This window comes from Rattus rattus, chromosome 18 (assembly GCF_011064425.1).
Source record: "Rattus rattus isolate New Zealand chromosome 18, Rrattus_CSIRO_v1, whole genome shotgun sequence".
In the NCBI taxonomy this organism is placed as follows: domain Eukaryota; kingdom Metazoa; phylum Chordata; class Mammalia; order Rodentia; family Muridae; genus Rattus; species Rattus rattus.
This window is the reverse complement of record NC_046171.1, coordinates 18,407,163-18,419,958: the sequence shown is the minus strand read 5'-3', so window position 1 is coordinate 18,419,958 and position 12,796 is coordinate 18,407,163. Positions and strand designations below refer to the sequence as shown.

General features: G+C 43.1%; 1 protein-coding gene across 2 annotated transcripts in view; it reads right to left on the bottom strand.

The window, feature by feature from the left end:
- Positions 1–863: 863 nt before the first annotated feature.
- Cabcoco1 (ciliary associated calcium binding coiled-coil 1) overlaps positions 864–12,796 on the bottom strand; it is a 106,843-nt gene continuing 94,910 nt past the window's right edge. For both annotated transcript variants that reach the window (XM_032888844.1, XM_032888846.1), the window contains exons 6-8: positions 7,374–7,496; positions 6,436–6,576; positions 864–1,502 (exon numbers count right to left, since the gene is read on the bottom strand). In XM_032888844.1, the coding sequence (XP_032744735.1) occupies positions 1,428–1,502; positions 6,436–6,576; positions 7,374–7,496 (339 nt within the window). In that variant the 3' untranslated portion in view covers positions 864–1,427. The remainder of the gene's footprint in view (positions 1,503–6,435; positions 6,577–7,373; positions 7,497–12,796) is intronic.

Sequence of the window (12,796 nt, the reverse complement as noted above, 5' to 3'; positions counted from 1 at the left end):
CTATCTATCTATCTATCTATCTATCTATCTATCTATCTATCTATCTGTTTACGTGCCTGCAATCCTTCCCCACGACACATTCTTGTAGGTCCACTTGCTGTTGAAACTTTGCTTAGTCATTTCTAGAAGCTTCCTTATTAACTGTCCTTGGTTTCTTCAGGGTCACTGCTGTCTCTGGTGAAAAGATAGCTAAGGGAATGCAGGCCATTCTCAGACAGCTTCTCCTGTTTTCTAAAGGAACAGGGGTTGGGAGAAGAAGGCAATCCCGGGTCTTTAGGGCAAGAAGCAAACCTGCCTTTATCTTAAGAATTCCTTACACCTCTGGACCTGGGTATTTAACAATGCTCTCAGCTTCATCTCTGTCCCAGAAGAACATGTTCTGGCTGGTTCCTTGGGTCCTGATTGAGAGAGCAAGACCGTCATCCATACCCATCCAAATGCCACCCAGAATGAGGTATGTGTACCTCAAAAATTCTTGAGGGAGCGCTCTCCCTCCAGCACTTTTGTGTCCTCTTTCTAGAATATGGATATAGAAAGGAGCCTAGGTAGTGATTTAATTAATCTTCCTAATTATGGATAAGCCATTGGCACATAGCTATTTTCATCTTGAAATTGTATTTTCATAAGGGTATTTAAAGGCTCGAGATTTTTTATTTTTTTCTTCCCTGAGTACCTCATCATCCCTGTGCAGTATAATGGTTAATTTTAGGGACTCTGAGTTTGATTTGTATTTAAGATTTTTACAATCTATATATAGGCTGGCCTTTAATAATCATTTATACGTTGCTTCTTTTTATATAGGTCATGTGTTCTCCTGGGAGGGTAACAAGATTAGAAACAGCAAATACAGTGTGCAGAATAAATTAAAATGCTTCAAACTGCATTATATAATTTCAGAAAATTGGTTTCACACTGAAAGGTTTAAATAAGAAAACCAAATGAGTTAAATAAGAAAAAACAAAAAAACAAAAGAACCAACCCGCCCCCTCAGTGCATAGCAGGATGGCCGTTGTTTAGTAGGTTTGACCTTAGAGTGACGATTTCTGGCCTCTCCTCACAATGCCGCATCAACCGGACCCACCTGGCCACTAATGGGTAAAGGTACTATTACTTTACTACATTTTTTATTGTTATTTCAAAAGGTTAGTTTCATTCCCGAGAAGGAGGAATAGTATTCATTAGTCAAAACAATAGTACTTTCGTATAGAACTTCCAAAATCATACAAAGCAATGCTCTTGCTTTTGGCCCTGTAAACTCAGAGGTGGGTGTGGAATGGGAGGGGCGGGACGACGCCTTGTCAATCACTCGGGATAACGGGAAGTGGGTTTTCCTTCCAGGGCTTCATGGAGGTGACATAGTGCTATAGAGACATTATTATTCTGGCCGGTTTTGTTGGTTTCTCGGAAGATTAACTTGTACTGCATTCTCAGGGTTTCTTCAGTTTCTCTATTCGCGCATTAAAGGACTCTTCCTGTACTTGCAGTTTTTCGTTTATCTCGTTCTGTGGAGACAATCATAAAAAAAAAAAAAGTGGTTATGACGGAGCTATCTTTGGCTGCACACTGTCTTTGTGGTTTTGACATACTATAGTGCCTAAAGACAGACATTATCCCTCGCACACACCTTCCTGTTTTGCAGACAGAGCTGGGTTGCAGCCTGTGGTGATTCGATAACACTTTATCGTATTTCTCTGCGCATTCCCAATGTATAGCGTGTCTACCGCGGACAGGAAGTGGTATTTGGACAGCCATTTTTCACACAGCCTCATGGTGGAAGATAGGATAACTGATCTGCATTGCCAGACACGTTTGCCAATGAGGGCAGAATCAGAGAAACTGCTGTGGGCTCAGTCAGCTCCGTGTTGTGGGCCCTTCCCCCCTTTGTCTTGGCCTGCCCTCTAATGCAGTCTAAATGGGATTCCTGGAAGCTTCAGTGCGCGAAAGAATAGCACAGAGGCTCTCACAATTAGGACAGCTCTCATAATTAAGAGTATTCATCATATATTACAATTCTTGCATGCATGCCACTGTGTAATATACAGTTGATATGGGGAAAAACAAAAAACAAAACAAAACAAAACAAAACCCAACTTCTCATAAGCAGTTGGTGACAGGTTTTAAGATCATGGCAGCCTCTGGCTGTGATACTGTGCACACTAACATCGATACCAGGGTAATTCCAAAAGTGCACCTCATTGCATTTGCACGTTATCTTAACACCAGGGGCTCAGAAAATGCTTTCCTTTTATCAAGGATGAATGATACAGTTGCACACAGGGAAAGCTCCAGTTGGGAGGCTTGTTGCTGACTGAGTGACTCAAGGATCCCACAAGTATATGGAGAACACTTTAAACTCCCGTGTGTTAATGAGTCAAAGTCTAGAACATTAAGTACGTCATGTAATTGGAAATCCTCATGGTTAACTGTGTTTTAAGTAGGGAAAAGGGGGTTCCTGAGCAGATGTGATTGAAAGTATTTTATATGTTTATGTAATTTTTAAGAAAGTCAATGTAATAGGTAATTTTGAAATCTTTTCCCTGATTATCATAGGTCACATTGGTGTGAACAATTGTGGATTTCTGATTTATATGAGGACAGAATGGGGCGGGACTTTTAAGGTGGTGATTGTTGTGTTGTTGTTGTTGTTGTTGTTCTTCTTCTTCTTCTTCTTCTTCTTCCTCCTCCTCCTCCTCCTCCTCCCTCCTCCTCCTTCTTTGATTAACTTTTGACTTTCGATTTCTTCATTTATTTTTCTTTCTTTGTGGTTGAGTGGACGAGGCAGGAGAAGCGATAAAATGGTCCCCTAGTTATCCTTTTACATGGATGCCCCGTGCAGTAATTTCGCAGGACTAAAAAGAATGTGGCCTATGTACCGTCAGCTAGTCTGTGGTCTCGTTTGGCTGTGTCACTTTGGACAAGCCACTTAACCCTTTGGTCTTTATATGGGACATGAAGCAGTGACTAGTTACCACTGCAAGTTTAGCTTAGCATTTATAATCCCAACTCCGGATTTCACCACATACTTCACCAGTGGCATAGTTCGCTAAGGTATTATCATGAAATATTAAAAATTGTCAGCCTTATGAATTGGCATAAACTTATGGGATATTGCACCATGTAGGTGTTGAAATGGTCTGAGGAAATAATTTCGACACGGTTCTAAAGGATTGGGGCGATGTGCTCTAACCAAGTGGTGGGCTTCTCCTCTCACGGGGGTGCTTCTGTGTTCACCCATCATCTCCTGTTCTTCAGAGAAGCATGGCTGGGCTTCCGTTTACCAGCTCCCTCTTGGCACCTCACTAAGGCTTTGGAAAGGACCTGAAAACTCTTCATGCATTTACCGCAGATAGTTTATCATGCTGTGTGTGGGCTTTGGAGAGAAGGTTCCTGAAGGTCGCATGTGCCTAACAGGAAGGAGAAAACTTACAAATCTTCAGACCATGGTGATTCGTGCTTTAGTTTAGCTACAAGTTGCAGAGCCAGAATGAAATGGAATCCACGCCTACCCAATGGATCCGTTGGTTTGCTGTCTCCTTGTTCTTCAAAATGCAGCTGAATAGACATGTTACCTTCATCTTGGGGCTGGGTCTTATTCTATCTCCTTTAGGAAGTGTTCTGAACGCCCTGTCCCGTGTTCAGTAGCTTTCACTGACCACAGCCTCATATGACTTTTCTAACGCATACAATCCAAAGTCATAACGTAACTTACGCAACGTACGTAGCTTTCGTAACGAAATGTAGGGTAACATGACGTAAGGCAACATAAACCGCAGGGTGGCCAGTTATGGTCACCTTTTCCCACATTATTTTATTCGTTTGCTGCGTCAGGGCCAACAGCCAATCTTTTTAATACAAGAGCCCAGCATTCTCGTTCTTAATTCTCTAAAATAGGATTCTTTAAATATATCAAAGTTGCTTTCACTTGGGTCTCATTTTTTATTATGCAGTTTGGGGCCAAACTAATTTCATTTCGAATGTATCTTTAAAATGAAAATATCTAGACTATATTGACTTAGAATGTTTGGTCTATTCCGTGTAATTTTAATTGACATCTGAGGGCCAAGAGAACTTCATTCGTAATAAATCTCTAAAACTGCGAAGCGAATTGTGGGAAAAAAAATAAGTAGGTGAACATAAAAAATTGAGGGCTTACCCTCCATTTTAGGAGTTCTCTACTAGGGAAGTGGACATTGGCTTGGAACCACAATAGAGGACTTACCCTGAGACAATGCACCAAAACAGGAATTCTCCATTGCCCTTTCTGCAGAAACTGCAGTAACAGCACCGCCTTTAAATACAGAGGAAGAAAAAAACAAAACAAGAGCCCACGGAGTGCTCGCAAACGCTGAGAGCAGAAAATGCATTCGCCGAGTGTGTACGGCAGATGCGTGTATCCCGTGGCCACTGACTGACACTGGGTTTCGATAAGGGGCGTGGCAAGTTTTAGAACTAGGATCACGTAAAGGTGGAAAGTAGTTCAGCCCATTGGACACCGGGCAAAACTGCAGCGAGGCTCAGGGCCATCGCCCCACTTGGAACTTGTCCAAGAGGGAGGTAGGTGAGGGGAAAGCAGGAAGCTGCAGGTGCGTTAACAGAGTAGCCTGGGCCCTGTGTTAGATGTGCGGCTTCCTTGGATGGCGCTGGACTTGTGGCTGGGATCAGGCTCATAGCACCTGCTAAGCCCACTGAGCCTGCGAACTACAGACGGATGGCAATCTGTCTGAGTCCCACTTTTTTTTTTTTTTTTTTTTTTGGTTCTTTTTTTTTTGAGCTGGGGACCGAACCCAGGGCCTTGCGCTTCCTAGGCAAAGCGCTCTACCACTGAGCTAAATCCCCAACCCTGAGTCCCACTTTTTTTGATGTTTGTCGTTGGTGCCCTCTTCACTTGCGTGGAGTTTAGCAGATTGCAGAGAGAAATTACACGTGGCGCTTCGCTAAGTTGAGACACTGTAGAAATCCATTATTATTTTGCCATCTTGTTGACAAAACAAAAACCAAAAACCCAGCAGTCATTTGGCCCACGCTGATTAGACCCACCCTATATGGAGATGCTCACAGTACCTATAGGGGTCTCCCTTCTGGGACACGCCCTCCCTCTGCGCATAACTGCGCGTAGGTGATGAAGTTGTTTAACTTCCGTGCTAATGGGATGAGAAAAGGCACACAGACTAACCCTGTTTGTTCTGTCAAGAGGTACTGAGGCCGCAGACTCTAATGCTTTAAAAGAAAAGCCATCAGCCGAATAGTTAAAAACACACAGCTCCCTTCATGGCTTTGGTAAGGATGGTTTCAATTGTGGGTCCTGCAAACAATTCTCTTGCTTGTCTGGTAGTTCCTCGGCGATAATTTCAGAGCTGTGGGATTGCAAAGGGGCCCCGGGCCATGATTATACGTAAACTATATTTAGAGGAAATGTTATCAAATCTAAAAAGGAGGTATGTTCTGAACTCGGCCTAATTCAGCTGCACTCTGCCCTTCTGCACAGTAACTGGTTATTACATTTGCAGGGCCGCTAACAATAGGCCTTTGTGTAAAACGTGTTCTTCCACTATTTCTGGTAAACACTAAACACCCCTTATTAAGCTGGGGACCTTGGCTGGTTCTGTTGGCACCAGGTCATTAAATGCTCGTGTAAATATTGCAAGAACATTTGACGATTAAACGAGTCACAAGGTATGTTTAGGACAACCTAAGGTTTTTGCTCTTCCCAAATTAGTTATTAATACAGTGTGCTTGGTATGTATGGTTCCATGTGCAGGTGAAAAAAATAAATAAATCTTCCCCCGAAATGCATACGTGTTGTTGTGATTTATAGTCATTTCTCAAAATCGGCAATTCACTTTGTTTAAGCGTCTGGCTTAGAAAGCTGTGTGGATTCTTGTAAGTCGTTATGTGAAGGTAATAGTAAGTGTTTGTTTCTTGGACAGAATGACGAAGTATTCAACACTGGTACCCAGAGGCAGCTACCCAGAGGCAGTCTCCACTAACCATTGGCAGGGCACCCTTGGGAAAACAGCTTAGCAATTAGCGATAGATGAAGACAGGAAGTACCTGAGAAGAATTTCGAACCTGACGCTGGGTGAGGTGACTGAGTTAAGCAGGAGTCCCGGTCACTTGACTCATGCACAAGGCCTGTTTACAGTGTGGTGTGGCTCAAAGTCTTCACCGAGCTCTTTTTCTGGGGTTTCAGTGTTGAAAGGTTTTGCAGGCCGATGACACACAACCCACGAGGTGCTGCTGGTGGGTCTGTGTTTGTGATCGTGTTGAATCCAGGAGACCCAGTGGAGGATTGTGTAGCCTTGTGAGGCAGAGTGTGCAAACTGTAAACCTCACTCTTGCCTGGCCAGAGCACAGCGGTGTTTGCAGATGTTGGGGCTGACGCCGCCTACTTTGCCAAGCATAATGGGGACTTCCCTGTCCTTTCTCGTTCAGTACCTGAATGCTTATCAAGACCTCATCCGTCACTCGTGCCAGGGCTAATTTTACGTCTTCAATGGTGAAGCCACCTAAGGGATCCACTTCTCCCATTTCACTCTCCAGCAGCGATTCCCGAGGCCCTTGCTCTTGATCCAGCCCCTAAGACAGTGGAAATAAACACGTTCAGGTACCGAAAGTAAGCAATACTCAGATGAGCACATGAGTGCTCTGGGATTTATGGGCAACCTCAAACTTCTACTCTGTGTGGCCCTACCAGGAGCAGTATCGAGTTGGAAGGAGGCTCTGATTAGGGATTATAGGAAACTTGGGGGGTGTCTCAGTGGTGAAGACAGCATATGATATGGGGAGGAGGAGGTGAAAATGAAGAAGGAGGAGAAGAAGGAGGAGGAGGAGGAGGAAGGAAGAAAGAAGAAGAAGAAGGAAGAAGGAAGAAAGAAGGATGAAGGAAGAAAGAAGGAAGGAAGAAAGAAGAAGAGGAGGAGGAAGAGGAAGGGGAAGAAGGGGGAGAAGAAAGAGAAGAAGAAGGAAGAAAAAAGGAAGAAGGAAGAAGAGGAGGAGGAAGAGGAAAGGGAAGAAGGGGGAGAAGAAAGAGAAGAAGAAGGAGAAGAAGAAGAAGGAGAAGAAGGAGAGGAGAAGGAGAAGGAGAAGGAGAAGGAGAAGGAGAAGAAGAAGAAGAAGAAGAAGAAGAAGAAGAAGAAGAAGAAGAAGAAGAAGAAGAAGAAGAAGAAGGAGAAGAAGAAGGAGAAGAAGAAGGAGAAGCAGCAGCAGCTGCCACCTCTTGATCACTATCAACTGACCTGTGTGTGAATCAAATCTAAAAGGAATATTGGCCAGGAAAATGTCAGAGTCAGGGACAGTGAGGGCACATGAGCTCTTTCCATCTTGGGCCATGGTAGTGCTTTTAGCAGGACAAGGAAAGGCATTGCCAAGCCTACCTTCTGTTCAGTGTCCAGCGTTGGCAACCGCTCTATGAAGGCTGAATACATGCTCAGTGAGATACCTTCTTCCAGAGGGGCTGGGAAAGGGTGGTCTGCAGGCTTGACGGCCTCTATGGTTTGCTGGAGAAGAAGAACTTTTGGTGAGGGACTCTGTCTCAGCCAGCTCCCTTACCGACTGCCATATAAAATCTGGTATTGTACTTAAGTACCATCTGCTTCAAGCCATTGATATCATTTTCTCCTCGTTGCCTTTCTGTCCCCCATTTCTCACCCACAATTAACATCGCCTTCTCATTGTTTCTGGACTCTATGGTTGAGGCTTCATTCATTTGCATCCATCTCTGCACCATGCCCCTGCCTCACACTCCTGTCTACTAGCCCTTTATAGGGAGAGAGCCAAGCCTCAGACCCCACTGTCTATCTGTCTCCCCCATTTTAGGCAGAAGGATTGGTCCTTACTACACCCAGTAATGGTTGATTGACACAATTTAGTGGGATGTCAATGCTCTTTATGGGTACAAGGAAAGTGAGTGTCACCAGTATAGGGGCAATAGGGCCTGACTTGGTCGAGGACCTGAGTTTGAGCCCCAGGACCACCCACATGAAAAAAAAAACAAAAAACAAAAAACAAAAAACCAAGCATGGTGGTATCTGGTTGTAATCCTAGAGCTGAGGAAGCAGAGGCAGGAGGCTCCCTGAGAAACACTGGCAAGCTGCAATGTCAGAAGAGAAAAGAAAAGAAAAAAGAAAAGACAGTGTCACATGCAAAGTTAACCTTTGGCTTCTACATGTACATGGCTATACGTGTGTGTGTGTGTGTGTGTGTGTGTGTGTTTATGCAGACACTTGTGTGCATAAGGCACACATACACACACACGGGGAGAGAGAGAGAGAGAGAGAGAGAGAGAGAGAGAGAGAGAGAGAGAGAGAGAGAGAGAGAGAGAATATCCAGTGGTGGACACACCAGAATTTCTGAAGCTCAGTATGTATAAAAAACCAGAACATAATCGTCAGAGGGACTCACTCACAGCAAACTCACTGTAGAGTGACACTTCCCGTGGGCAGCTGACAATACTTTGCCAACAGGGTACAGATGCGGTGGAGGGAGACTGTCAGAGACAGCATTGAAAGATACCGAGAATTATGGTCGCCAACGTTGGCAGGGTCCGTCCAGCCACCGAGGCACAGAGTGCAAGAGGCGATGGGGTTACTAAAGGCATCAAGCCTCCGAACCTTTTAATTAGTTCCTCTTGTTCTAAATCTGTGTTTAACAGGCACTGTTTTTTTTTTTTTTAAACTATAATTTAATTTCCCATCTCAGTTGATCTGTAAAGACATAGCCACTTGAGTGTTCTGGTTTCCATGTCTTCTACATACCTCAGTATAAATCAATAACTTGTTCCAATTTACATAGCACACTCCCATGAGCTCGTTAGTGAAATCACTCGCTCACTGCTGTGCTAACCAGAGTTGGGCCTGAGCACACGAGTTTGAAGAACTATGAGGATGCCCTGTTACCGTCTTAGGACACTTTTTGGAGGGGAAAATCTCGAGAGAACTGTACAGTCATTTCGGTCATCTCTGTTTTACACCCCATCATTGAAATATTAATGTTTTTTCCTTTACAGGTTTTGTAGAGTGCTGGACGAGGATTTGTTTGGTGTGTATGGATTTTTATTGTTAATTTTTATGTGAGCATACAGGAAGTTGCTGTTCAGTTATACACATATAGAGACAAAGATATTTGGAAATGGAGAGGTAAAGTGGTTGAGCTAAGATCAAATAATTATCTTAGCTCAATCCCTTTAGTAGTGACTGCAGTCGCGTTAGAGCCCGGGGCAGTGGCCCTAAGCTTTGTCCGTTTTCAGTAAATTATAACTTATCATCAAGTGGCCATCCTGGGAAAATACTGATATTGCTAAGCATTCAATTTTTATTCTGTTGGATGATGTCATTCTGCTGTTTATCTTGGGTAGAGTAAGGTTCTTCAGAATTTTCAGGAGACATCAGGACGGTAGGGTTTTCTCCCCGTCACACTCGCACGCAGGCTGATACTTTTCGCCAAGTGAGGGGTCAAGGACCCGTATCTCTTCGTTGTTATGTGCAGCCCCCCATCATGCTTGGCTTGCGAAATCCCAAGTCTTTTGCTGGTCTTCGTCTTTCCCAGACAAGAAAAAGAGGCCAACCAGGGCTCAGTGTCATCTGAAACTTTACAGGTAAAATGCAGACCTTGCCTGCGGGGATTGAGGACCTGGGAAGGCAATTGGGGTGTTAGGTTGGAGGCATGGACTTTAACTTATGGTGAGAAACACAGTGTATGCAGTGCGGGGTGTGTTTGGGGGGTGACCGTGACAAACCAAACACTGAAGGGGAAAAAAAAAAGAATCAGAGTCCACTGGATTGGCTGCTGGCACTGAGCATGCGCTGATGGGTGAGAGCGGCTGGCACTGAGCATGCGCTGATGGGCGGATTGAAAACGCTAGGTGTTTCAAGCAGGTAGAATGCTGTCTTGTTTACTGTCCTCATGTTCGTGCTGTGCTCTCAGGCACACAGGCTGGGGTCATCTACTGACAGTCTTTATAGACAGCCTCTCCCTTTGGTGAAGCAGAGTCCACGATCCGCCCTCTGCTGTCCTGATCCTCCTCAGATTCTGCAGTTAACTGCAAACAGATGTTTGTCTTCAAGTCTTACATTTTCTCCCCCACACCTCTGTGGTCTGGATTCATTGATTGACTTCTTTTTAAAAGGCGCGTGCGTGCGTGCGTGTGTGCGTGTACGTACGTGTACGTGTGTACCGGGGTGCCTTGGATGGCAGAGGGCATCAGATCCCTATGATGCTGTAGTTACAGGTAGTTTTGAGGCCCCTAACACGGGTGTTTTGAACTCAGAACCTTAACCACTGTGCCATACCGCTCTCCCTCCTTTTGTTTTGACTCTGTCTCTGTCTCTCTTTTTCTGTGTATATGTGTGCATTGTGTACGTATGTGAGTGTGTATATGTGTTTACATGTACGTGCATGTGTGACTATGTGTGTCTCGTGTACATGTGTAGATGTGTATGTGTGATGTGTAACTGCATGCGTGTCTATGTGTACATATATATATGCAAATGGTGTGTATACACGTGTACATCTGTGGGCATGTATACACAATGTGTATACCTGTAAACATGTATACGTATTCGAGTCTGTGTTTGTGAATGTCTTTCATTTGTGTGTGTATGAACCTATGTGTGTGAATGTTTGTGCTAATGTGCCTGAGTGTGTCTTTCGCACACGTGCGGAGACTTGGATCTCTCTGGTTTCACACTTCCTTTCTTTGATAGATTGAGCCTTGCATTTATTCCCAGAAGCTGAAATTATGGCTGACAGTTGAGGTTTTCTTTCTCTTGATTTTTAAAATGTGTGTAGTTCATATAACTATTAAATTGATTCAATTCATGCACGGGAGTGGGGGGGTGAGAATTTCTTTTCTTTGCACGCTCTGCATGCTGTTAATGAACCAAACCACAGCTGTTTCTCTCTTTCACGAAGAATTAAATTTAGCTGTGCGAGGCAGTAGACGAAGGTGCAGCTTTAAATACAGAGTTTGGAATAAACAAAAGGCTCCTGAGTATCACAGTGAGGTTTTCCTTATGGAAAGTGCTCGCCTTCCTCAAAAAACAAGTCCAAGGGAAATTAGACTCAATAATTGTGGTGAGCACACGGAGTCAGCAACATGCTTAAACGAAGCCGTCTGATGCAATACTGTCTTTAAAAAAATACAATTAGGCCTTTGTATTTTTTTTTTTTTTTTAACAAAACCTCATGTTTTACAACATTACTGGCTCTGTAATAAAATCTATTTAAAACAGAGAGACCTGGTCAGCTTTATTGAGTTAGATTTTCTGGGAGAACATTATAATTTCCTCAAGTCTATGAATAGTTGAAGCAAATTAATAAAGCCAATTTTATAACCATTTTTATACATTCCTGTAGGATGGCAATTTTTATTTCATATTTTTCCCCCTCAAAAGTCTAATACGTTGCCTTTTAAATCTGGAAAAATAAGACCAGAAAAAAAGGGAAAAGTATCTTATTTTAAAAAAACAAAACAAGAAAATGAATCCAAACCAATTTGGTCTGAATTGATCCATCTCAGAAGCCTTTCCACAGAAGACTAGCGCCATGACATTCAGACTGAGACCCAACGGGAAAAGCTTGGGCTGACTTGCCCCCGGCATGATGCTGAGCTTAAAAGGTAGGACTCTCTGATATATACACGGATCCATTTGGCCAAATGACTGGTTTTTGCTTGACTTTCAAATACCCCCTAAATATTACGTTGGATATAAAGTAATCAATGTGTTTCTCTTGCTGTTTCTGGATGCTTGCATACAAACACCATGTGAACTCCATATTCTGATTTTATATATATATATATGTATATATATATTTATTATTATTATTCTGAGCATGCCATTTGACCCAAAGTGAGTGCATTAAAAGCTCTAATAAAGAGGAGAAGAGATTTCTAAACAGAATAACGGACTGCCAAGTGAACATGCAACACAGCGTCCACAGATGTGGTCACTTGCAAATTAGTTTTGCATAGCTTACTTTCTGCATTTCCCCCAGATGTTTTCTGTTATGTGGGAATTACCTGAAGCTGGCTCTACTGTTCTTTGTGTGTGCGTTGCGTTTGTGTTACTTAAGATGGTTTGTAATCCGTGCTTAACTTGACTTGTGCTACGGTATTTAAGGAATATCAAATGAATGGCATTTTGGCATAATTTAATACTCATCAGTACAAAACTCCACCATCAAATATTGTGTCTTTTTTTTAATGTAAGCCCTTTACTTACGAGCCAAATGAAATCACTAGAAATCTTTTGAAATGTTGTGTTTTCAATATGAATTGGCTATCTACCATGGGAATAAATGCTAGGAATTTCGACCTCTTCTGGAGGGTCAGTTTGGCTTGGAAAATATGCTTATAGGGAATCAGATGCCCTTTCCAGATCTTAGTGCGCCTGAGCAGTGCTGTGCCGATGTCACATGGTATGCGTTGTGATGTTCCCTTCCTTCTCCTAGACTTTGTGAACTCACATTAGGCATTGACTCCCATCCACAGGTTCTCGTCAAAGAATGGGCCAGCCACAAAAGGTTTGTGGGCTGTGTTTGTACCATTAACCCATCCTTAAGGTTATAGATTTGCAGATCTGTTATTAGATCATCTGCGATATTAAAGAATCTAAGGAGATGTCGACTCTTTATTAATTTGAGTAGAAGAGAAAAGCAAGAGCAAAAAGAAAAAAAAAAATTCTACTCTGTTCTGTTGTGAGCCAAAGACCGAAAAAAAAAAAAAAAAAAAAGTGGGCTTGCTTTGAAAAGACATTTGTTTGGAATTGTTGGAGGATGACTTCATATGTAAATCAGAACT